This window comes from Oncorhynchus nerka, linkage group LG10 (assembly GCF_034236695.1).
Source record: "Oncorhynchus nerka isolate Pitt River linkage group LG10, Oner_Uvic_2.0, whole genome shotgun sequence".
Taxonomy (NCBI): domain Eukaryota; kingdom Metazoa; phylum Chordata; class Actinopteri; order Salmoniformes; family Salmonidae; genus Oncorhynchus; species Oncorhynchus nerka.
The window spans coordinates 76,285,664-76,311,625 of record NC_088405.1 but is presented as its reverse complement, the minus strand read 5'-3'; the positions used below and the strand labels follow the sequence as shown (position 1 = coordinate 76,311,625).

The 25,962-nt window shown below is 44.1% G+C and overlaps 1 protein-coding gene across 2 annotated transcripts in view; it reads left to right on the top strand.

Moving 5' to 3' along the window:
- The window catches only part of ncapd3 (non-SMC condensin II complex, subunit D3), a 35,590-nt gene that overhangs the window by 5,030 nt on the left and 4,598 nt on the right, over positions 1-25,962 (top strand). For both annotated transcript variants that reach the window (XM_029671326.2, XM_065023752.1), the window contains exons 3-28: positions 25-187; positions 349-515; positions 711-875; positions 984-1,045; positions 1,142-1,229; positions 1,347-1,480; positions 8,245-8,317; positions 8,908-9,033; positions 9,110-9,362; positions 9,458-9,496; positions 9,580-9,672; positions 9,782-9,855; positions 12,082-12,216; positions 12,511-12,731; positions 12,984-13,175; positions 13,477-13,574; positions 14,371-14,480; positions 14,590-14,697; positions 14,856-14,970; positions 15,182-15,277; positions 15,540-15,778; positions 16,062-16,141; positions 16,257-16,394; positions 21,865-21,998; positions 22,163-22,368; positions 22,707-22,817. In XM_029671326.2, the coding sequence (XP_029527186.2) occupies positions 25-187; positions 349-515; positions 711-875; positions 984-1,045; positions 1,142-1,229; positions 1,347-1,480; positions 8,245-8,317; positions 8,908-9,033; positions 9,110-9,362; positions 9,458-9,496; positions 9,580-9,672; positions 9,782-9,855; positions 12,082-12,216; positions 12,511-12,731; positions 12,984-13,175; positions 13,477-13,574; positions 14,371-14,480; positions 14,590-14,697; positions 14,856-14,970; positions 15,182-15,277; positions 15,540-15,778; positions 16,062-16,141; positions 16,257-16,394; positions 21,865-21,998; positions 22,163-22,368; positions 22,707-22,817 (3,420 nt within the window). The remainder of the gene's footprint in view (positions 1-24; positions 188-348; positions 516-710; positions 876-983; positions 1,046-1,141; positions 1,230-1,346; positions 1,481-8,244; positions 8,318-8,907; positions 9,034-9,109; positions 9,363-9,457; positions 9,497-9,579; positions 9,673-9,781; positions 9,856-12,081; positions 12,217-12,510; positions 12,732-12,983; positions 13,176-13,476; positions 13,575-14,370; positions 14,481-14,589; positions 14,698-14,855; positions 14,971-15,181; positions 15,278-15,539; positions 15,779-16,061; positions 16,142-16,256; positions 16,395-21,864; positions 21,999-22,162; positions 22,369-22,706; positions 22,818-25,962) is intronic.

Sequence of the window (25,962 nt, the reverse complement as noted above, 5' to 3'; positions counted from 1 at the left end):
CTTGATTCGTGATTGTATTTTTAGAGTGTCTGGACAGTGTTCGGTGACAATGGGGTCTCTGTCAAGGCACTTGTGGCGGTGCTGTCGTACTTTGTCTTGGGAGGGAAGTCCAAAACAGCCAGCGTTCAGCAAAGGATAAGCGCTCTACAGGCATCCTCCCTCTACTTACTGCTACTGGGAATCCCAGGTATTTTCTGTACTGTACTAAGTAAAATTCTGAAGCATGTTTGATTAGGACTTCTAATGTGGACGGGTGAAAATAATTTCCTTTGGGCTGGAGGTTACCCTGTGAATGTGTGTTTACTCTGGTCTGTCTCTTGGTCTTGCCTTTCTGTCTGTCTTCCACAGGTAGTGTGGTCAACAAAATGTTCCACCAAATCCTCTTCGACACTTGCTTGAACACCGTGAGCAACTGTTGGCCCCAGAGCTTGGTCAAGAAGCGCAAGAAAGACACTTTGAAGAGCTCTCAGGCTGACTGCAAACGGTCCAAACCACACAGGAAAGACAATGACGAGGTTTGTCACAGATATACTGGAAATACTACATTGCCTTTATGTCCAGGCATGTTCCTGTTTTCATACTTGGGGCCGTCTTACTTTACACAATATTGTATAATGACACTGATCAAATCTCAATGATCTTTTAATTTTGCCACGGTTACTCACCTTGTTCATTCTAATAGTGTTTTTGTCTTGTCTCTCACTCAACAGATGGACGTAGATGAGGATGAGGAACAGGACGAGGAGGTCCATTTGTCTCCACAGGACCTCCTAAAAATCAGAGAGGGAGTCGTCCTGCTGGTGAAAAGCCTCCTCCGGCTCCTCCTCAAATTTCCGTTGAAGGATGAGCCACATAGTGCAGACAGCTGTGTACAGGTAATTCTGGATAGTGCCAGTATCTATAGGCTAGGTGGTTTTGACCTCGTCCATTAAAATGTTGAGCAGTTACACCATTAAAAGCTGGATCTTCTTTGTCAACTTTAGATGTTTGCCAAGCTGACTAACTTTGAGCCTGTTATTGGAGAATTGAGCTTTGGTGCTGGACAGTAAGTACACAGACATGCATACACTTCATTATCCTTTGAACTTCAATATTTTCAACAATTATTTATTTTGTAAAAATTGAATTGATCTGTGCCCAGGGATATCGATGACATGAGGACAATGCCTGAGTTGGCCTATTACGGATTGTGGTTGCTCTGCTCTTCAAATCATGGGGATGAGAAAGTGGTATTGAGGAAAATACATATACAACACATCTTCCTTGGTCAAAACATTACTACAGACTTACTACCGCAATGAGTTTAAGCTCTGGTTCTTTTTTGTTGATTTGACTTGTCTCTCCAGTCTCTGCGCCGGGTTTTCCACAGAGTCCTGTATGTGATCCTCATGATGAGCAAAGGGGAAAGTGGCAAGCCCTCCCTCATGATGGCCACCCAAGCTGTCCTCGCTGCCCGGGGTCAGGCCATTGGCTTTGTCAGGTAAGGAATGGCAGTTCACAACGTGAATCAATAAACATGCTTCCTCTCCTTCACTCCATGTCCATCTGCAATGATCAGGAAACAGGAGGATATGTCCAAAAAACAATTTGTCACATGCTTTTTTATTTATTATTTATTTATCTGTTATTTTACCAGGTAAGTTGACTGAGAACACGTTCTCATTTGCAGCAACGACCTGGGGAATAGTTACAGGGGAGAGGAGGTGGATTAATGACCATGATGGTTTGAGGGCCAGATTGGGAATTTAGCCAGGACACCGGGGTTAACACCCCTACTCTTACGATAAGTGCCATGGGATCTTTAATGACCTCAGAGAGTCAGGACACCCGTTTAACGTCCCATCTGAAAGACGGCACCCTACACAGGGCAGTGTCCCTTCATAAACAACAAGTGTAGACTAGTGTTTTGATTTAGTATCACAAAATTCGGAACCATCACAATACCAAAATGATATCTGGGGTCATATTAGCCGTAGTCACAGAATGGCACTTGATCCAGACAGATCTTTTGAGTTCAATATCATTACATTTGATCTTTTTTAATGTATGCATTATAAAATCATACAATCCATTTGACTTTGGGGAAGAAAAAAAAAGAGAAAAAATGTACTACATAACAACATAATAACAATCTAATGGTAATCATCAGGACAGGCTAGAGCTAGCAATGAGTAAGTGGAGCAGGCTGTGAGGAGGCTCAGTTTTCTCGCGCTATAATTATTGGGACATCGGCTGCACTGAGACTTTATCCTCTCTCAAGCGGTAGACGATGACGTAAGACACATTTGACAGAAGTACAGAGTTTGAAAAAAAAAAAATGTAGTACAGACCCATTTTCCCATTTGGCCTTGCAAATGTTAACCTGTTTAAAGGCCTTATTCACATCGGTTAATAAGGCTGATGGAACAGATTGTTCGGAACAGCTGGTGCTATCATGCATGTTTTTTTTTTTTTTTTACGACTTTTTTATATAATAGAACATTCAATTTATTTTGTCTTTCAAAGCATTTCATGGCTATCGATGTGAGTGCTATCATGGAATAGTCATTTATATGTATATATACACGTGTGTCTGTGTATATACATACTAGAGGTTCGACCGATTAATCGGAATGACCGATTTTAATTAGGGCCGATTTCAAGTGTTCATAACAATCGGAAATCTATTTTTGGACACCGATTTTGGACAATTAAAAAAAATATATATATATTTTTTTAAATTACACACCTTTATATTTAATCTTTATTTAACTTGGCAAGTCAGTTAAGAACACATTCTTATTTTCAATGAAAGCCTAGGAACGGTGGGTTAACTGCCTCGTTCAGGGGCAGAACAACAGATTTTCACCGTGTCAGCTCGGGGGATGCAATTTTGCAACCTTACAGTTAACTAGTCCAACGCTCTAACCACCTGATTACATTGCACTGCACGAGGAGCCTGCCTGTTACACGAATGCAGTAAGAAGCCACGGTAAGTTGCTAGCTAGCATTAAACTTATCTTGTAAAAAAAAAACAATCAATCAATCATAAGCACTAGTTAACTACACATGGTTGATGATATTACTAGTTTATCTAGCGTGTCCTGCGTTGCATAGTCGTTGCTCCAATGTGTACCTAACCATGAACACCAATGCCTTTCTTAAAATCAATACACGGAAGTATACAGTGGGGCAAAAAATAAATTATTTAGTCAGCCACCAATTGTGCAAGTTCTCCCACTTAAAAAGTTGAGAAGCCTGTAATTTATCATAAGTACACTTCAACTATGAGAGAAAAAATCCAGAAAATCACATTGTAGAATTTATGAATTTATTTGCAAATTATGGTGGAAAATAAGTATTTGGTCAATAACAAAAGTTATCTCAATACTTTGTTATATACCCTTTGTTGGCAATGACAGAGGTCAAATGTTTTCTGTAAGTCTTCACAAGGTTTTCACACACTGTTGCTGGTGTTTTGGCCCATTCCTCCATGCAGATCTCCTCTAGAGCAGTGATGTTTTGGGGCTGTTGCTGGGCAACATGGACTTTCAACTACCTCTAAAGATTTTCTATGGGGTTGAGATCTGGAGACTGGCTAGGCCACTCCATGACCTTGAAATGATTCTTACGAAGCCACTCCTTCGTTGCCCGGGCGGTGTGTTTGGGATCATTGTCATGCTGAAAGACCCAGCCACATTTCATCTTCAATGCCCTTGCTGATGGAAGGAGGTTTTCACTCAAAATCTCACGATACATGGCCCCATTCATTCTTTCCTTTACATGGATAAGTCGTCCTGGTCCCTTTGCAGAAAAACAGCCCCAATGCATGATGTTTCCACCCCCATGCTTCACAGTAGGTATGGTGTTCTTTGGATGCAACTCAGCATCCTTTGTCCTTCAAACACGACGAGTTGAGTTTTTACCAACAAGTTCTATTTTGGTTTCATCTGACCATATGACATTCTCCCAATCTTCTTCTGGATCATCCAAATGCTCTCTAGCAAACTTCAGACGGGCCTGGACATGTACTGGCTTAAGCAGGGGGACACGTCTGGCACTGCAGGATTTGCGTCCCTGGCGGCGTAGTGTGTTACTGATGGTAGGCTTTGTTACTTTGGTCCCAGCTCTCTGCAGGTCGTTCACTAGGTCCCCCCGTGTGGTTTTGGGATTTTTGCTCACCGTTCTTGTGATCATTTTGACCCCACGGGGTGAGATCTGGCGTGGAGCCCCAGATCGAGGGAGATTATCAGTGGTCTTGTATGTCTTCCATTTCCTAATAATTGCTCCCACAGTTGATTTCTTCAAACCAAGCTGCTTACCTATTGCAGATTCAGTCTTCCCAGCCTGGTGCAGGTCTACAATTTTGTTTCTGGTGTCCTTTGACAGCTCTTTGGTCTTTGCCATAGTGGAGGGAGTTTGGAGTGTAACTGTTTGAGGTTGTGGACAGGTGTCTTTTATACTGATAACAAGTTCAACCAGGTGCCATTAATACAGGTAACGAGTGGAGGACAGAGGAGCCTCTTAAAGAAGTTACAGGTCTGTGAGAGCCAGAAATCTTGCTTGTTTGTAGGTGGCCAAATACTTATTTTCCACCATAATTTGCAAATAAATTCATTAAAAATCCTACAATGTGATTTTTTTGTTCTCTTTTGTCTGTCATAGTTGAAGAGTAAATAAATGAAAATAAAAATGGATAAAGTAATCCTTCTCACCCCCCCCCCCTTAAAAGATTTAGATGCACTATTGTAAAGTGGCTGTTCCACTGGATGTCTTAAGGTGAACGCACCAATTTGTAAGTCGCTCTGGATAAGAGCGTCTGCTAAATGACTTAAATGTAAGAGTACCTATGATGAAAATTACAGGCCTCTTCTTTTTAAGTGGGAGAACTTGCACAATTGGTGGCTGACTAAATACTTTTTTGCCCCACTGTACATGTGTGTGTGTATATATGTTTACATATACGTGTGTGTACATACACACACACAGAGAGAGTTGAAGTTTGAATACACTTTGGTTCGAGCAATTAACTCGTTTTTCAACCACTCCACAAATGTATTACTAAAAAAGTATAGTTTTGGCAAGTCAGTGAGGACATCTACTTCGTGCATGACACAAGTAATTTTTCCAACAATTGTTTAGACCGATTATTTCACTTATAACTCACTGTATCAACAATTCCAGTTGCTCAGAAGTTTACATACACTAAGTTCACTGTGCCTTAAACAGCTTGGAAAATTCCAGACAATTTGAGTTAATTGGAGGTGTACCTGTGGATGTATTTCAAGGCCTACCTTCAAACTCAGTTCCTCTTTGCTTGACATCATAGGAAAATCAAAAGTAATCAGTTAAAACCTCAGAAGAAAAAATTGTAGACCTCCATGTCTGGTTCATCCTTGGGCGCAGGTACCACGTTCATCTGTACAAACAATGGTATGCAAGTATAAACACCATGGGACCACGCAGCCGTCATACCGCTCAGGAAGTAGACGTGTTCTGTCTCCTAGAGATGAACGTACTATGGTGCGAAAAGTTCAAATCAATCCCAGAACAACAACAAAGGACCGTGTGAAGTTGCTGGAGGAAACCGGTACAAAAGTATCTACCGTAATTGCTGGACTATTAATCGCACCTGAATATAAACCGCACCCACTGAATTATTAAAAAATATGTATTTTGTACATAAATACGCCGCACATGTCTATAAGCCGCAGGTGCCTACCGGTACATTGAAACAAATTAACTTGGTCACTATCTTCCTCCTGTGCACTGAAACCACTGAAGTCATCTCCTTCGGTGTCGGAGTTGAATAGCCTCAGAATTGCTTCATCCGATGTTGGATCGTTTTCATTGTCGCTCTCGTCACTTTCATCCGGAGGCAAATACCCCGCTGAGCTCATGCTGCCCCTTCAACACGCAGCAGTCCAGCCTTTCGAAACCCGTTGATGATAGTGGATTTTTTTGACAATGCTCCACGCTGTCAGGACCCACTGGGAGACTTGACCATAAGTTGCTCTTCGCATGCGGCCCGTTTTAGTGAAGGATTTCTCCCCACTTGTCCTCCAAGACTCCCACTGAACAAGGAGCGCCACCTTAAATGCACGATTTACACTGATGTCGAGTGGCTGCAAATACTTTGGGCCATCTGCTTTTCTTCCCTCTGAAAGCCTTTGTCTTTTTGCACTGAGTCAGTTCCTCACACTGCTGTTTCCAACGTCTTATCATCGACTCATTAAGGCCTAGCTCCCGTGCAGCAGCTCTCTCCTTTTCCAACAGCCAGATCGATCACCTTCAACTTGGAGAAATGCATATGATGCAGCTTTCATGTCTTTGCCATGATGAGGGTGACAAAATTACTACCGTAATCAGAATGATGGGAAGTTTGAGCGCGCTCGATTTTACATCACATTATGTGACGGTGCTCAGTTTTTTGGCGGCATGAATCTTGTGAAAGCGGGAAAAATCCATAAATTAGCCGTGTCATTGTATAAACTGCGAGGTTCAAAGCGTGGGAATAAAGTAGCGGCTTATAGTCCAGCCATTACGGTATATCCACAGTATTACAAGTCTTATATTGACATATCCTGAAAGGCCGCTCAGCAAGGAAGAAGCCAATGCTCCAAACTGCCATAAAAAAGCCAGACTACGGGTTTGCAACTGCACATGGGGACAAAGATCTTACTTTTTGGAGAAATGTTCTCTGGCCTGATGAAACAAAAATAGAACTGTTTGGCAATAATGACCATTATGTTTGGAGGAAGAAGGGGAAGAACACCATCCCAAACGTGAAGCACGGGGGTGGCAGTATCATGTTGTGGGGGTGCTTTGCTGCAGGAGAGACTGGTGCATTTCACAAAATAGATGGCATCATGAGGGAAGAAAATTATGTGGATATATTGAAGCAACATCTCAAGACATCAGTCAGGAAGTTAAAGCTTAGTCGCAAATGGGTCTTTCAAATGGACAATGACCCCAAGCATACTTCCCAAGTTGTGGAGAAACGGCTTAACGACAACAAAGTCAAGGTATTGAGTGGCCATCACAAATCCCTGACCTCAATCCTATGGAAAATTTGTGGGCAGAACTGAAAAAGCATGTGTGAGCAAGGAGGCCTACAAACCTGACTCGGTTACACCAGCTCTGTCAGGAGGAATGGGCCAAAATTCACTCAACTTGTGGAAGGCTACCCAAAACATTTGACCCAAGTTAAACAATTTAAAGGCAATGCTACGAAATACTAATTGAGTGCATGTCAACTTTTGACCCACTAGGAATGTGATGAAATAAATAAATGCTGAAATAATTCTCTCCACTATTATTCTGATATTTCACATTCTTAAAATAATGTGGTGATCCTAACTGACTTATTAAGACAGGGAATTATTACTAGGATTAAATGTCAGGAATTGTTAAACAGTTTTTAAATGTATTTGGATAAGGTGTATGTAAACTTCTGACTTCAACTGTGTATGTTATATATAATTTCATCTGATGCAGTAAGGCAGGGGTTCTTAAACTTTTTCACTCGTGGCCCCCCTTCCAGCATAAAACCTATTTCCTGTAATTCTACACTTCATTATTTACATTTTTTATGCAAGTCAATTAATAACAAATTCTTATTTACAATGATGGCCTACTGGGGAACCGTGGGTTAACTGCCTTGTTCAGGGGCAGAAAGAGATTTTTACCTTGTTGCTTGATCGAATCCCCGAGCTGACCTTTCGGTTACTGGCCCAACGCTCTGACCGCTAGCAGTTTTAAAATCTAGCCGTTTTAAAGTTCAAATTCTTGGAATTATATACATTTTGTATTCATGTGATATTTGAGTCACTCAAACATTACAACAATATAGGCTAAAAAACTTCAGCTGACATGGGCTAGTTGATCTAGACATGGCCCTCCTAAGGTATGCAATGACTGACATGCCAAGGAAAACTTATGATGCACTTGTGCATTCTACTTTTACAACTTTCAAGAATTAGTTGAAAGCCGGAAAGAGCCCCTCCCAAAAAATGTATAGAATATTTTACTTTTATTTTTTTGAGGGGGGATGATCCCATAACCCGCTGTTTGGGAACACCTGCGGTAGGGGATAGTTTGTTTTACCCTTTACCTGTTTGTATGTCAAATCTTTAAAAAGCCCCCTCAGTGTTTTAAAAAACTAACTGTATGGACTTGTAAGAACCCTTGAATTATTTTGTTTGCAGTTTGAAATGCATGTCACTAGTTGCTGTAATGGATCTCACCCTGTGTGTCTCATCATAGTCACGTTGTTGATGAACTGAAAGAGCCAGCACTGCCCTTTCTACGGATCCTCCTGCAGCACATATCCTTCCGGGTAAAACTACATTTACTTTAAAATGCAATCCATACATTGTTTTGTCAATTCGGAACTAATCCAACTCTGTCTAAAAGAGAATGTACTCCTAGAAAAGATGTTGGGTGCCTCCTGAGTGGCGCAGTAGTCTAAGGCACTGCATTGCAGTTTTGCGTCGTCACTACAGCCTGGGGTTTAATCCCAGACTGCCGTGACCAAGAGTCCTGTAGGGCGTCGCACAATTGGCCCAGCGTCATCCGGGTTGGGGAGAGTTTGTCCGGGGGGCTTTACTTTGCTCATCGCTCTCTAGTGACTCCTTGTGGTGGGCTGGGCGCCTGCAGGTTGACTTCAGTTGTCAGTTGAACAGTGTTTCCTCCGACACATTGGTGCAGCTGGCTTCCGGGTTAAGCGAGCAGGTGTTAAGAAGCGCGGATTGGCGGTTCATGTTTCACAGGATGCATGACTCGACCTTCGCCTCTCCCTAGCCCATTGGGGAGTTGCAGCGATGAGACAAGATCGTAATCCCAAAAAGGGAGATAAATGTTAGAACAGAAAATAAAGACATTGGATCACATTAGATAATAGCTTTGTCCTGGCATGATTTTTTTCAGATGGTGGACAAGACAGACTACCGTACGCGTGGAGCCCAGGCCGTTGCCAAGCTGCTGGCCAAAATGCCCTGTGGAGACTATGCGTCATTCATAAAGTGGCTGTTTGATTACTCCAGACAATCAAAGGTAAGCGCTGTCACGTATGAATTAGTTTGGATTTGAGCTGTTGGCTTGGAACTGAATCTGAACTTTCTGCCCCTAGGTGGCATACCGGATGTTTGCACTGGACGTGACCATGGCTCTGCTGGAACAGCCAGAGAGGGAAGCAAATGAAAATTTGGACGCAGAACTAGTCTCCTTCCTCTCTCACAGGTTCCTGGTCCACAACATGGTGTTTGGCCGTCGCTCAGACGCTTCGCCTACAGTCCGAGGCCACGCCCTTACCTGCCTGGCCCAGTGCCTGGAGCTGCCCTCCATGAATGCCACACGCAGCATCAAAGAGCTCTTCTCCACCAGTGCGTCTCTCACACACACACATTTACATATGCATGTACACATGCACAAAGCACCAAATACTAGTTGCATACTAAACTAATTTTATCAATTATAGCATCTGCGCAGACTGTCTTGGATGGTGACGGTTCTGATGGTAAGCTCTACAACAGCTTTAAATCCAGTAATATAGTTGTATATTTTTGTTTGTTTAGCCAATGTGCCCTGCTCCTTTTTTAGGCACTTTAAATTCACAGACAACCCAAAAAACTTTCAAGACTTTACCTTTCAAGACTATTGAGATCACAAACAATGACCATGCAAGTTTTGAGTGTAAGTATATATATTTTTTTGCTGGCTTTTTAGGTGTTTATTTAAAACTTTGTTTGGTGGGACATGATTTCAGTATTTGATGGTAATGTGATGCTCGTGTTTTCTTTAGCAAAGGACACAATGGCTTTACTGAAGCGCCGTGTGAGTGACCCAAAGACCAACGTGAGGAAGTGTGCACTGCAGGTACGTACTTCTGTCTTTGTTTAATGTGTGTACTGTACAGTGTGTCAGTAGTTGACATGACTTAAAGAGTTGTAGGCTTCTCTTGCATGGTTGTATGCCATTAACCATCTTGAGTCAATTAGCATAATGTAAAAATCAGCCAGTTTGGCCTGCCCACTTTTTCAGACCCTTTTATGGAAAGGTGAGACTCTCACGAACACACTCTAGGACGCTCACAAGACTCATCTGTAGGGACCCTGGTACCAGGTTTTTAAATATTTTTTGGCTGAAAGGAAGTATACAGTACTGTGCAAAAGTTTTAGGCAGGTGTGAAAAAATGCTGTAAAATAAGAGACTCTATTTATCAATTAACAAAATGCAAAGTGAGTGAGCTGAAAAAGAATCTACATCAAATCAATATTTTGTGTGACCACCCTTTGCCTTCAAAAGAGCATCAATTCTTATAGGTACACTTGCACACGTTTTTTGAAGGAACTCTGCTTGTAGGTTGGCCCAAACGTCTTGGGGAACTAACTACAGTTCTTCTGTGGATTTAGGCAGCCTCGGGTGCTCTCTCTTCATGCAAACCCAGACAGACTCGATGATGTTGATCAGGGCTCTGGGGGCCATACCATCACTTCCAGGACTCCTTGTTCTTCTTTACGCTGAAGATAGTTCTTAATGACTTTAGCTGTATGTTTGGGGTTGTTGTCAAGCTGGAGAATACATTTTGGGCAAATCAGATGCCTCCCTGATGGTATTGTGTGATAAGTATCTACCTGTATTTCTCAGCATTGAGGAGCCCATTAATTCTGACAAAATCCCCAACTCCATTTGCAGAAATGCAGCCCCAAACTTGCATGAAGCCTCCAACATGCTTCAATGTTGCCTTCAGACACTCATTTGTGTACCACTCTCCAGCCCTTCGGTGAAGAAACAGCCTCTGCTACAGCCAAATATTTCACAAGTCCAGAGCACCTGCTGCCCTTTTTCTGCGCCCCAGTTCCTGTGTTTTTGTGCATAGTTGAGTCGCTTGGACTTGTTTCCATGTTGGAGGTATGGCTTTTTGGCCGCAAGTCTTCCATGAAGGCCACATCTGACCAGACTTCTCCGGACAGTAGATGGGTGTACCAGAGTCCCACTGCTGTTTTCTGTCAATTCTGAGCTGATGGCACTGCTGGACATCTTCCGGTTGCGAAAGGAAGTAAGCATGATGTGTCTAATCTGCTGCAGTAAGCTCCTTGGCCGACCACTGCGTCTACGATCCTCAACGTTGTCCGTTTCTTTGTGCTGCTTCAAAAGAGTTTGGACAGCACATCTGGAAGAGACCTTGCTGATGCAGTATAACTACCTTGTGTCTTGTTGCTGTGCTCAGTCTTGCCATGGTGTATGACTTTTGACAGTAAACTGCCTTCAGCAACCTCACCTTGTTAGCTGAGTTTGGCTGTTCCTCACCCAGTTTTATTCCTCCTACACAGCTGTTTCAGTTAATGATTGTTTCAACCTACATATTGAATTTGAATTTGAATTTATACCTGTTTGGTGTAATAGTGTAATCATACACCTGACTATATGCCTACAAAATCCCTGACTTTGCAAGTGTACCTACAATAATTGATGCTGTTTTGAAGGCAAAGGGTGGTCAAACCGAATATGGATATGGATTTGAATTAGATTTTTCTTAGATGTTATGTTCACTCACTTAGCATTTAGTTAATTGATAAATATAATCATTCTTACTTTACAGCATTTTTTTCACACCTGCCTAAAACTTTTGCACAGTACTGTCTGTATATGGAAGTAGTTTAGAACCTAAAAAGAAGTGGTTAAATATGTCAAAAATAAATGCATTTCCTGACCTTTCTTATCTCAGATATAGGACAGGCACCTCAACAAACTTCCTTCTAGATTTTTGGGGGGACAGTTTTTCCATGTGTGACCTTGTTATTCAATGTGTTTCTATGGGCAACTGGCAGTAAGACTAAATTCAATGTTTAATCAAATAATAAATACCTAAAGGGGTCCTAGCATTCAAAATGAAGTATCTAATTGATTCTTTGTATGACCATCCTTACATAATTCCATATGTTAGCTTATTAGGAACCCTGCCCCCCAAAAATGGTTCAAACACTGATTGTGGAATGCACATTTCTGGCTTGTTACTCATTCTACCTGCTGGGGCAATATAAGGTGTGCGAATACGACCAACCCGCTCTTTAAAATCTCACTAACCCTCATTGTGTCCAGGCGATGATGGGCCTGCTGAAGCACAACGTGATCATGCTCAGTGAGGGGAATTTGACTGTGCTGTCGGAACGCACCCGTGACCCCGCCCTGTCTGTCAAGAAGAAGGCCCTGCAGTGCCTCATGGATCTCCTCACTGTGAGTAGCTAGCTCTGTCTGTCTGGGTGGCACTGCTCACTGCCTCTCCTTCTACTACCCTCTAGTCCAGGGTACTGTTGGGGGTACTTGAGGACTGGAGTTGGGAAACACTGCCCTAGTCTAGTTGAGCTTCTGCCATATTGTTCATGAGCAGATCAACACTTCCATCCTATTCACCTATGGAGTTTCCATGGTCCAGGAAACCGGCTCATAAGGTCTAGGAGCCTTGTAGATCTCTTTCTTTCCTCCATATGTTTCTCATATCTCTGTGCCTGGGGCTAACCCTCTATTCAGGCCCACCCAGAGAACAGCCTGGTACAGAAGGCGTGGCTGCGGGGCGTGGTGCCGGCCGTGGTGGACACAGAGAGCTCGGTCCAGGAGAAAGCCCTGGAGTGCCTAGAGCAGACCATCCTCAGCCAGGTGAAGAGCCACGGCTCCTACAGCTACAGGGATGCCCAGCAGACACTGACCTGGGACCTGCTGGGCCTGCTGTGTGACCACTGCCAAGACCTTGGGTAGGTGCACATTCATGCTGCTTTCAGAGACTTCATGTTAATTAAGGGGGGTGCTATTCAGCCAAAAGTGGTCCGCTAAATGTCCAGAAATAATTTAATTGGACAGAAGTGAGGAACACCTCCCAACAGCCAATATTATACTAAATATGTATGAATCGTATTCAAACAAAAATTTGACCGAAACAATTAACTTCCATAGTGTAAGTGGGGACCAAAAATAAATAAATAAACCTTTGCGTTCCTCCTCTACAGCCGGTACTTCAGCAGGGCCTTCACAGTGTGGTCCAAGCAGAACAAGTTCACTGCAGCCTTCATCAACAACCTCATCTCTCACACGGAGGCAGAGCACGCGGCCGGGGCGTGGCTGCTGCTCTCCAAAGTGGCCAGCTCCTGCCCCCGACTCGACTACGGAAAGATCTTGGACGCCTGGGATGACCTGGTCAGGTCAGTGTAGATCAGACTATTGATAAATATCTTACAGTATTTATTTTTTGTAAATAACTGTATCCGGCCCGCTCTCTGGCCTTGTCTTAATACTAAGACAATGCATCCTTTCTTCCTCTGTTCCTTTAAGTGTTTCCTGACCTTAGACAACGTGATTGGTGAAAGCAGAGGTTTCACGTGGCTTTCACCAGTCCAGTCACTATACAGACTGGTCATTACGTCAAGAAAGGGACGCTGCGTATTTTCAAACAGCCCATCTCCTGTGCTTGTCAAATATTTTACTGAATGTTTTATTTTCTAGGTCAAAGAGCGTCACAGTGACAACATCCTGCCATATCCTGTGCGTGATCGGGGACATTGGCGAGCATCTGAACGGAGACACCAAGAGCAGGATTGTCGGTGGGTGTCCAAGTTGCTTTGAAATGGATGACACAGGATGAGCTGTCAAGATGGCTCCTTCCAGGCATAAAATTAACACCTACCAAATGTTTCTAGAGTTAGCTATAGCTAAGAATGTGTATTTCACCAGCCACGTGGTTTCGTATCTGCTAATTGTACAAAGAAATATGCATCCTATATCTTGCCTCAAGCAGCAGAGGAGAGGAGCCGTGCATACTGAGTGAAGTGCTGAATGATTTAGTTTTGGAGGTGCTGCGCACAAGCATAAAAGTTTGTCTAATTTACTCAAGTTTACAAATTGTCCTCGTGTTTCTTGGCTATTTACATTGTTTTGTTCACAAGCTCGGTTGTTTTTCAATGTTAGTTTGAGTCTGCTGCTTCAGTGAAGAGATGCCCTAGTCAGAACCCAAATCTCTCATGACTGGAGTGGCCCTGTTACTATGGTAACAACCTGTTCTTAAAGGGGCAGCTGAATATTTTGTCTCTTGTTATTTTGGTTAAACTGGAATGAAATTTAGCAATATACCACATTAATTCTTACTATTAAATTTTGGCTGGTAAAGAAATCTGAGTGGCTGGTAGATTTATTTTATATAAAATAAAAAAATGTAGGCCCTGCTTCCCTCCCCCTCTATTGTAGGAGTTTTTCTTGATTGGCAGAAATTCTGTGCCATTGAATATAACTCGGGTCCAGATTTATTCCTGGTCGCATCATGTGGTCTGGAAATAGCCCTGACCCTAGCTATCCTTACTTCTTGTTTGTGAATCTAACTTATTTTATATGTTTTAATGGCAGAGGACATTATTACCTGGCTGAAGAGCTTTGAAATGCCTCTGGAGGTGATCAGTGCCAGTGTGGAGACTCTGTGTCGACTGGGCAAGGCAGAGGCAGTCAGTGACACACAGGTAGTTTTTGTGTGCGAGCCTCAAATATTAGAATAAATCCCAGTAACTCACTTCCCAACTTTTAATGTGGACTGTGTTCGCTAACCAGAAGTTAAATTATGCTTTGCAGACATTCCTTAACCAACACTGTGGAGAACTAGTCTCGGTCTGTGAGGCGTATCTTTCCGGTGTCATCCTGAATGAAAACGGAGCACAGAATTTGAATGAGGATTTGGTGGTGAGAGAAATGAACATATTAACAGAATCACTCATGGACAGGTCCTTTGAATACTATTGCAAAGCAAGTGTAAACTGGATCTTTTGTGTATTAATTGGGCTTCATTGAGGTCATCTTGCCCATCCATCTACCTACTCAATTTTTTCCCCCCCGGCCAGGTAAAGCACCTGTACACACTAGGTGTGGCGTCGCTGCATTGTCCCTCCAAAGTGGGCAAGCGCATTGTGCTCCTGGTCCAGTCTGTCCTCACCTCCAGTGTGGAACAACAGTCAGGTATTTTAATACATTATTCAGAAAATATTAGAATGTTATGGAGCTCTTAATTGCTACTGGGGGGGGGGGACCTTTTTATAAAATCAGCTGTTCAGTATCTTTGGTCACGTCAAATTTATCAGTCTTATGCATTGTTCTTCTGGTCCATTCACAGCTATGTAGAATGTTTTTTTTCTACTATACATGTTTTGTGTGTTTCGTGTTCTAACAGAGGGGTCAGAGGAACTGGCCTGCTCCCAGCCTCTGTCTCAGTTTAAGGCTTCCTCCATGCCCAGCAGCGTCCGGGCTCATGCTGTCATCACTCTAGGTATGACCTCACCTCAGACCACCTTCCTGGAAATGAATGTATTTTTGGCTGAGACACTGTCCAGAAACAACCCCTAGCCCCTACACCATTGTGCTATAGATATATGGTAGTGGAGTTGGGGCATGAGTGCACACACACAATGTTGTTAGAATTGTATAACTGCCTTAATTTTGCTGGACCCCAGGAAGAGTAGCATACCATAAGCACTCTGCTCCAAAAATGACTGGATCGCAAACTCTCCACCCCTCCCGTCTCCCTCCAGGTAAGCTGTGCCTGCAGCACGAGGAGCTGACCCGCAAATACCTGCCGGCGTTCGCCCGCGAACTGGAACTGTGCAGTGAGTTGGCGGTGCGCAGCAACGTGGTTGTGGTCATGTGTGACCTGTGCGTGCGCTACACCAACATGGTTGACCGCTACGTTCCCAACGTGTCGGCCTGTCTCCGCGATAAGGAGCCGCTCATCCGCAAGCAGACCCTCACCATGCTCACTAACCTGCTGCAGGTAGGACTCAGAAACGATAGACAGCGCCCTCTGCTGTACCGGTTGTGGCCAGAGGACAATAAACTGACAGAAAATTAAGTGTTACTATGGCTTGATTGATTTAAAATGTATCAATCTTCTTAAATGACTATGCCCTCTTAAGTGTTATTCTCAGTCGCTGTAATCCTGGAATTATATATACTTGTTATTCCTGAATTCAGCTTGCTAAAGCCACAATGTAAATGTTTTTTCCAATAAACCTGTCACTGTCAGGAAGAGGGTAAAGAATTGTTGCTGTTTGTAGGAAGAGTTTGTCAAATGGAAGGGCTCGCTGTTCTTCCGTTTCATTGCAGTGCTGGTGGATTCTGACCCTACCATTGCTAGGTAAGTGGTGATCATTATGTACGCTGTCACCAGTTCCAATGCACTCAGTACAAAAGGCAAAAAATGAACATAACTGAGGGAACTAGTAAATTAATCACAGTTATTTCCATTCCAGTCTGTGTGAGTACTGCCTGGTTCACCTCTTGCTCAAGAAGAACCCAGTGATGTTCTCACAGCACTTCATTGAGTGCATCTTCCACTTCAACTCCTATGAGAAACACAAGACCTACAACAAATTCCCTCAAGCGGCCAGGTACAATTATGCTCCTATTTTTGGCTAAAAGTAGTTTTATATTAGCTACCAATTGCTTTCTGAAACATCCTCTCAATTAACTGTTTATTTTCAGCAAACTTAACGTGTAAATATTTTTAGGAACATAACAGGATTCAACAACTGGGACATAAACTGAACAAGTTCCACAGAAGTGACTAACAGAAATGGAATAATGTGTCCCTCAACAAAGTTGGTCAAAATCAAAAGTAACAGTCAGTATCTGGTGTAGCCACCAGCTGCTTTAAGTACTGCAGTGCATTTCCTCCTCATGGACTGCACCAGATTTGCCAGTTATTGCTGTGAGATGTTACCCAACTCTTCCACCAAGGCACCTGCAAGTTCCCAGACATTTCTGGGGGGAATGGCCCTAGTCCTCACCCTCTGATCCAACAGGTCCCAGGCGTGTTAATGGGATTGAGATCCGTGCTCTTCGCTGGCCATGGCAGAACACTGACATTCCTGTCTTGCAGGAAATCACACATAGAACGAGCAGTATGGTTGGTGGCATTGTCACGCTGGAGGGTCATGTAAGGATGAGCCGGCAGGAAGGATACCACATGAGGGAGGAGGATGTCTTCCCTGTAAAGCACAGCGTTGAGATTGCCTGCAATGACATCAAGCTCAGTCCGATGATTCTGTGACATACCGCCCCAGATCATGACGGACCCTCCACCTCCAAACTGATCCTGTTCCAGAGAACAGGCCTCGGTGTAAACGCTCATTCTTTCGGCGATAAACGCGAATCCGACCATCTCCCCTGGTGAGACAAAACCACGACTCGCCAGTGAAGAGCACTTTTTGCCAGTCCTGTCTGGTCTAGCGGAGGTGGGTTTGTGCCTATAGGCGACGTTGTTGCCAGTGATGTCTGCTGAGGACCTGCCTTACAACAGGCCTACAGGCCCTTAGTCCAGCCTCTGTCCACAATAGGCTGAGAATCTGAGCACTGATGGAGGGTGTAACTCGGGCAGTTGTTGCCATCCTTTTCCTGTCCCGCAGGTGTGATGTACCGATCCTGTGCCAGTGTTACACGTGGTCTGCCACGGCGAGGACGATCAGTTGTCCGTCCTGTCTCCCTGTAGCGCTGTCTTAGGCATCTTTGTACAGACATTGCAATAAAGGCCTCTTTAGTGTCCTTGCCTAATGTCTGTAAGCTGTTAGTGTCTTAATGACCGTTCCACAGGTGCATGTTCATTTAATTGTTTATGGTTCACTGAACAGGCATGGGAAACTGTTTAAACCCTTTACAATGAAGATCTTTTTTTTGCTGAGTTTACAAGGATGATGAGGACTGTTCTAATTTGGTGATTCTGAACTTGCACTCTTGAGATATTGCTGATCACCCACTCCGATGGTGAGATGGTCACAACAAGATATTTTCAAAGTAAAAAATAATTTCTAATCAGTAGATGAGTAGTATGGGATTTGTTATTTGCTGTTGTAGTGTAATTGTGAACTAGCTAGACTTTTGAACTGGCAATTCTATTTGAGCAATTGTGCGAAATGGAAATGTGTGCCATGTGTTACAATGGACTTAACGGTGTCATTCTATTCGATAGCATTTACATTTAAGTCATTTAGCAGACGCTCTTATCCAGAGCGACTTACAAATTGGTGCATTCACCTGACATCCAGTGGAACAGTAGTGCATCTAAATCTTTTAAGGGGGGGTGAGAGGGATTACTTTATCCTATCCTAGGTATTCCTTAAAGAGGTGGGGTTTCAGGTGTCTCCGGAAGGTGGTGATTGACTCCGCTGTCCTGGCGTCGTGAGGGAGTTTGTTCCACCATTGGGGGGCCAGAGCAGCGAACAGTTTTGACTGGGCTGAGCGGGAACTGTACCTCCTCAGTGGTAGGGAGGCGAGCAGGCCAGAGGTGGATGAACGCAGTGCCCTTGTTTGGGTGTAGGGCCTGATCAGAGCCTGGAGGTACTGAGGTGCCGTTCCCCTCACAGCTCCGTAGACAAGCACCATGGTCTTGTAGCGGATGCGAGCTTCAACTGGAAGCCAGTGGAGAGAGCGGAGGAGCGGGGTGACGTGAGAGAACTTGGGAAGGTTGAACACCAGACGGGCTGCGGCGTTCTGGATGAGTTGTAGGGTTTAATGGCACAGGCAGGGAGCCCAGCCAACAGCGAGTTGCAGTAATCCAGACGGGAGATGACGAGTGCCTGGATTAGGACCTGCGCCGCTTCCTGTGTGAGGCAGGGTCGTACTCTGCGGATGTTGTAGAGCATGAACCTACAGGAACGGGCCACCGCCTTGATGTTAGTTGAGAACGACAGGGTGTTGTCCAGGATCACGCCAAGGTTCTTAGCGCTCTGGGAGGAGGACACAATGGAGTTGTCAACCGTGATGGCGAGATCATGGAGCGGGCAGTCCTTCCCCGGGAGGAAGAGCAGCTCCGTCTTGCCGAGGTTCAGCTTGAGGTGGTGATCCGTCATCCACACTGATATGTCTGCCAGACATGCAGAGATGCGATTCGCCACCTGGTCATCAGAAGGGGGAAAGGAGAAGATTAATTGTGTGTCGTCTGCATAGCAATGATAGGAGAGACCATGTGAGGTTATGACAGAGCCACGTGACTTGGTGTATAGCGAGAATAGGAGAGGGCCTAGAACAGAGCCCTGGGGGACACCAGTGGTGAGAGCACGTGGTGTGGAGACGGATTCTCGCCACGCCACCTGGTAGGAGCAACCTGTCAGGTAGGACGCAATCCAAGCGTGGGCCGCGCCGGAGATGCCCAACTCGGAGAGGGTGGAGAGGAGGATCTGATGGTTCACAGTATCGAAGGCAGCCGATAGGTCTAGAAGGATGAGAGCAGAGGAGAGAGAGTTAGCTTTAGCAGTGCGGAGCGCCTCCGTGATACAGAGATGAGCAGTCTCAGTTGAATGACTAGTCTTGAAACCTGACTGATTAGGATCAAGAAGGTCATTCTGAGAGAGATAGCGGGAGAGCTGGCCAAGGACGGCACGTTCAAGAGTTTTGGAGAGAAAAGAAAGGGATACTGGTCTGTAGTTGTTGACATCGGAGGGATCGAGTGTAGGTTTTTTCAGAAGGGGTGCAACTCTCGCTCTCTTGAAGACGGAAGGGACGTAGCCAGCGGTCAGGGATGAGTTGATGAGCGGGGTGAGGTAAGGGAGAAGGTCTCCGGAAATGGTCTGGAGAAGAGAGGAGGGGATAGGGTCAAGCGGGCAGGTTGTTGGGCGGCCGGCCGTCACAAGACGCGAGATTTCATCTGGAGAGAGAGGGGAGAAAGAGGTCAGAGCACAGGGTAGGGCAGTGTGAGCAGAACCAGCAGTGTCGTTTGACTTAGCAAACGAGGATCGGATGTCGTCGACCTTCTTTTCAAAATGGTTGACGAAGTCATCTGCAGAGAGGGAGGAGGAGGATGATTCAGGAGGGAGGAGAAGGTTGCAAAGAGCGTCCTAGGGTTAGAGGCAGATGCTTGGAATTTAGAGTGGTAGAAAGTGGCTTTAGCAGCAGAGAGAGAAGAGGAAAATGTAGAGAGGAGGGAGTGAAAGGATGTCAGGTCCGCAGGGAGGCGAGTTTTCCTCCATTTCCGCTCGGCTGCCCGGAGCCCTGTTCTGTGAGCTCGCAATGAGTCGTCGAGCCACGGAGCGGGAGGGGAGGACCGAGCCGGCCTGGAGGATAGGGGACATAGAGAGTCAAAGGATGCAGAAAGGGAGGAGAGGAGGGTTGAGGAGGCAGAATCAGGAGATAGGTTGGAGAAGGTTTGAGCAGAGGGAAGAGATGATAGGATGGAAGAGGAGAGAGTAGCGGGGGAGAGAGAGCGAAGGTTGGGACGGCGCGATACCATCCGAGTAGGGGCAGTGTGGGAAGTGTTGGATGAGAGCGAGAGGGAAAAGGATACAAGGTAGTGGTCAGAGACTTGGAGGGGAGTTGCAATGAGGTTAGTGGAAGAACAGCATCTAGTAAAGATGAGGTCGAGCGTATTTCCTGCCTTGTGAGTAGGGGGAAGGTGAGAGGGTGAGGTCAAAAGAGGAGAGGAGTGGAAAGAAGGAGGCAGAGAGGAATGAGTCAAAGGTAGGCGTGGGGAGGTTAAAGTCGCCCAGAACTGTGAGAGGTGAGCCGTCCTCAGGAAAGGAGCTTATCAAGGCATCAAGCTCATTGATGAACTCTCCGAGGGAACCTGGAGGGCGATAAATGATAAGGATGTTAAGCTTGAAAGGGCTGGTAACTGTGACAGCATGGAATTCAAAGGAGGCGATAGACAGATGGGTAAGGGAGAAAGAGAGAATGACCACTTGGGAGAGATGAGGATCCCGGTGCCACCACCCCGCTGACCAGAAGCTCTCGGGGTGTGCGAGAACACGTGGGCGGACGAAGAGAGAGCAGTAGGAGTAGCAGTGTTGTCTGTGGTGATCCATGTTTCCGTCAGTGCCAAGAAGTCGAGGGACTGGAGGGAGGCATAGGCTGAGATGAACTCTGCCTTGTTGGCCGCAGATCGGCAGTTCCAGAGGCTACCGGAGACCTGGAACTCCACGTGGGTCGTGCGCGCTGGGACCACCAGATTAGGGTTCCTCATCTCTCCCAAGTGGTCATTCTCTCTTTCTCCCCTTACCCATCTGTCTATCGCCTCCTTTGAATTCCATGCTGTCACTATGTAGCTATGTAGCTAGCTACGATCAAACAAATCAAGCCGTTGTACTGTAATGAAATAAATTAAAAATGTGATACTACCTGTGGAGCGAAGCGAAATGCGACCGGATTGTTGAGTGCGGAAGTTCTGTTCGGAAGACGTTGGCTAGCTGTTGGCTAGCTAGCAGTGTCTCCTACGTTAAGGACGACAAATAGCTGGCTAGCTAACCTCGGTAAATTAAGATAATCACTCTAAAACTACACACTCTAAACTACACAATTATCTTGGATACGAAGACAGCAAAGACAACTATGTAGCTAGCTAACACACAACTATGTAGCTAGCTAACACTACACTAGTCAAGTCGTTCAGTTGAGTGTAATAGTTGTGCTGCTAATCGGTAGACGGTGGACTAGCTAACGGTGGACGTTAGCTAGCTGGCTAGCTGCAGGGCAGTGTAGACTGCGTTAGGACGACGAAATACGATAATTACGCAATTATCTATGATACAAAGACGGCTATGTAGCTAGCTAAGAAGAAATTGCTAAGATTAGACAAATCAAACCGTTGTACTATAATGAAATGTAATGAAATGTAATACCTGCGGACCGAGTGCAGATGCGACCGCTCGCTCCAACCCGGAAGTTCTGTTAGCTACTGGAAAGACGACATAACGCGTTGGCTTAGAGAGTCCAAAGGTTATGCACCTATCTTTTGTAGCTATACTTATAAAAACGTTGAAATACTATAATAACTGACATACTGTGTATTTTTATTCACACAATTATGTAGTTTGCCAGTCCCTAGTCAATGACAGGTTGGGAAACACTAGTAAATGTCTGTTTGTCCCCCAGTGAGAAGGCTAAGTTCTCCCTTAAAGGAGCCCAGAACAAAGAGAGGAGGTTCACGATCTATAGGTTCCTGCTGATGCACTTCACAGACGCCCAGCGCTTTAACATCACCATCAAGATCAGCCAGAACATCCTCGGTAAGCGCTCCAAGAAAACGGCTACATTGAAATTACATGTACTCTTCAAATATGTATTGGTGAGCGCTTATCGAATGTATGCACCTTTGTCTCTCTCACTCATATGCTTTCTTTGCCTCTCCCGCTCTTTCGCTGTGTCTCTGCCTCCACCCCATTCCCTTCAGCGTGCTTCGTGGACCGGGAGCTGCCTCTGGATGGTGACGGGGCGGCAGTGCTGGCTGAGACATTTGGTATCCTCAGCCTCAAGGAGATCAAGCTGTCCGCACTGAGCGGAGCGGCGGGGGCTGGTGGTGACGAGCCGCAGGAGGACGAGCAGATGGCCATGGCCAAGGCCGTAATGCAGGTGGCTCAGAAGAAGGTGGTCTCACAGGTATGTTGAGCTTTGAATAATGGTGGCGGTAGTAGTAATAATTAATTATGACAATTTTAGTATAATGAAAAGGGGGGCCAGGACTCGGATTTGGTTGCAATTTAAGCTTTCTTTAATTATTTTACATGCAACACGTCTTAATAGGACACACAATTTTGTATTCTAAAACAAGTAGTAGTAATGATAATATTACTATTTAGCAGTCATTTATATCCAAAGTGACTTACATGTTTATTGTATTTGTCCAGCACTACTTAAACCAACAAATGTTGTGTTCCAAGCCACTAGAGGGGGCCAACGGCTAACTAACAAACCTCTGTTCATCCATCCACCCACAGGTCCAGAAGAAAGTGTTCATCGAGAGCATGATTCCCATCATCATTAATCTGAAGAGCATGCTGGAACAGAAGCGCTCGCCAGTCCTGAAGGACCTCATGGGCTACCTCCAGGTAAGGGAGAGAGGGAACACGGCCATCATCATGACATCTTCATCCATTGTCAAGTATAATGTATGATAGCGAAATTAGAAAACATTTAAAATATATTAAAACAACCTAGAAATTTTGAAAATACATTAAAAGCAAGAACTTAGGACTGAGCATGGTTTGCAGTTAAAAATGTATCCCATAACAATGTTTCTATCCACCAGGATAGTGAATACAGTGGAGTAGGGCTCTTCTGATTCCAACGCTACATTGGAGTCATTCAATGTTCCTTTTGATTAGCTGAGGTGATTTGGTCAAGTTTGAAACACTCTTATTTGGAAACATTTTCTTTGTTTTTCGAAACAGTTTTGGAAACCTTGAACACTCAACTTAACTGAGCCAATGTTTTGTGTTCTCGATGGAGTTTCCATTAGCTCAGGAAGTGTCATAGTTCAGGTAAATGTGCAACTAGGGATGTTAATCGTTAAGCTACTGAAAAGACACATGACTGGTCATGCTTATTCGTCTAGGTTAATTAGCATAATTTAGTGGAATTAAATCGGTGCGTGTATTTTGGGTAGTCGTCATGCATCTTATTTATCACGCATACAGAGCCTAGTTTGAGGAGCGGAATAGCTTATTGCCGCTGGTCACAGGGCAAGAGCAGCTCCTCAAAAAGCTGGTACTGGAGCGACATGTTCTTTTATAAGCCCAGTCATTACGCAACAAATAACGTGGAATTGCATTTAGAATTGTTAACTGTTTTGATGGCCATGATTTTAAAGAGCTATAATTTTCTTCTTTCAACTCGAAGTTAAAGCACGCCTCCCATTAGAGTGCATAGGCGATAGTCAATGGTAGGCATGCTATCAGTGCGTCACCCATCACTTTGCAATGTGGATTTGAGGCAGTATCATTGTTTGAAACCTGAACATTTTACTTTACTTCAAACAATCAGTATAGGAAAAACATGCCCAACCACTATTGCCTCTGAATGTGATGCTTAGCCCAAAAGTTTGCAGCAAACATTGAAAGGAGCTAACACAGGAGTCTGCCTGTGCTAGCAGTTAGCAAGCATGCAAACACAGGCCACCGAGGAGAGTACCATCTGTAGCTCTTCAACTTCAGAGAGGGACTCTGGTGCAGAACCTAACAATTTGCTCCCGCCTACCATAAAGCCATGGTGAAGCAGAGGCCGGTCACAGGGCTGTTGTAAACTAGAGAAGACAGACATTGGCTTTCATAACAAGTTTCTTTCATTGTTCAGAAGCTAAAGGCACAATCGTAGTTATATTAGCAACCCATCCTAGTTGTTTCTAACGGATTTTCATCTGTCACATATGGAACCGCTCGCATTAAGTGCGCTGTTTAGACCAGTGTTTTTCCGCTAATTGCAGTTGCATGTTCAATAATAGCTTTTTGACTTTAAGATGATAGGCTTTCTATTGTTGCATCTTGATGAAAATCATCCCGCCCGTTTATGTATGCATTCATAGTATTTCCTATTGGTCACGTCATTTTACTGTTTGGAAACAATTTTGTTGACCGGTTAATGAGGGTCTGTTAGTCCTCAGCCAAATTTACTAAAATGTGCATCCTTATGTGCAACGCAAAACACCTCGTGGAAATCTGTGTTAACCTCTAGCGATGAGCAATCCCGTATCCGGGAGCGTAATCATAGCCTCAAAAGCACATTACCATAACGCAACGTTTCCTATTCATGAAAATCGCAAATGAAATGAAATAAATATATTCAAACACAAGCTTAGCCTTTTGTTAACAACACTGTCATCTCAGATTTTCAAAATATGCGTTACAGCCAACGTTAGACAAGCATTTGTGTAAGTTTAGCATGGCATAATGCTATGCTAGGCTGTGCTGGCAGCAGGCAACATTTTCACAAAAATAAGAAAAGCAACCAAATTAAATCATTTACCTTTGAAGAACTTCAGATGCTTTCACTCAGGAGACTCCCAGTTAGATAGCAAATGTTCCTTTTTTCCAAAAATAATATTTTTGTAGGTGAAAAACGTAACGTTTGTTCATCCTGCTTGGCTGAGAAATCAACAGAAAAATACTTCAACTATAACGCATTAGCATAACGGAACTTTTTCTATTCATGAAAATCGCAAATGAAATAAATATTGAAACACAAGCTTAGCCTTTTGTTAACAACACTGTCATCTCAGATTTTCAAAATATGCTTTTCAACCAAAGCTACACAAGCATTTGTGTAAGAGTATTGATAGCATAGCATTAAGCCTAGCATTCAGCAGGCAACATTTTCACAAGAAAAGCATTCAAATAAAATCATTTACCTTTGAAGAACTTCGGATGTTTTCAATGAGACTCTCAGTTAGATAGCAAATGTTCCGTTTTTTTCCAAAAATATTATTTGTGTAGGAGAAATCGCTCCGTTTTGTTCATCACTTTTGGCTAAGAAAAAAAACGAAAATTAATTCACTACAATGCTGAACTTTTTTCAAAATGAACTCCATAATATCGACAAACATGGCAAACGTTGTTTAGAATCATCCTCAAGGTGTTTTTCACATATCTAGTCGATGATAAATCCTTTGTGGCAGTTGGGTTTCTCCTCAGTAGCAAACGGAAAAGTACTTGCAGCTGGAGATTACGCAATAATTACAACGGAGGACACCAAACGACCACCTGGTAAATGTAGTCTCTTAGGGTCAATCTTCCAATGATATGCCTACAAGTACGTCACAATGCTGCAGACACCTTGGGGAAAACGTGGAAAAGGTAAGCTGACTCCTAGCTCCTCCACAGCCATATAAGGAGTCATTGCCATGAGGCGGTTTCAAAAAATGCGGCACTTCCTGATTGTATTTTTATCTGGGTTTTTTCTGTAACATCAGTTCTGTGGCACTCACAGACAATATCTTTGCAGTTTTGGAAACGTCAGTGTTTTCTTTCCAAAGCTGTCAATTATATGCATAGTCGAGCATCTTTTCGTGACAAAATATCTTGTTTAAAACGGGAACGTTTTTCATCCAAAAATTAAAAGAGCGCCCCCTATATCGAAGTTAAAGAAGCCCACAATAAGTGGATCTTCTGTATTTGTAAAATTTATTTTGGGTGTGGATATGAAGTTTCTGAAGTTTCCAAAAGCATATTGCACACTGATTATTAAGGGTTAGACAGGGTG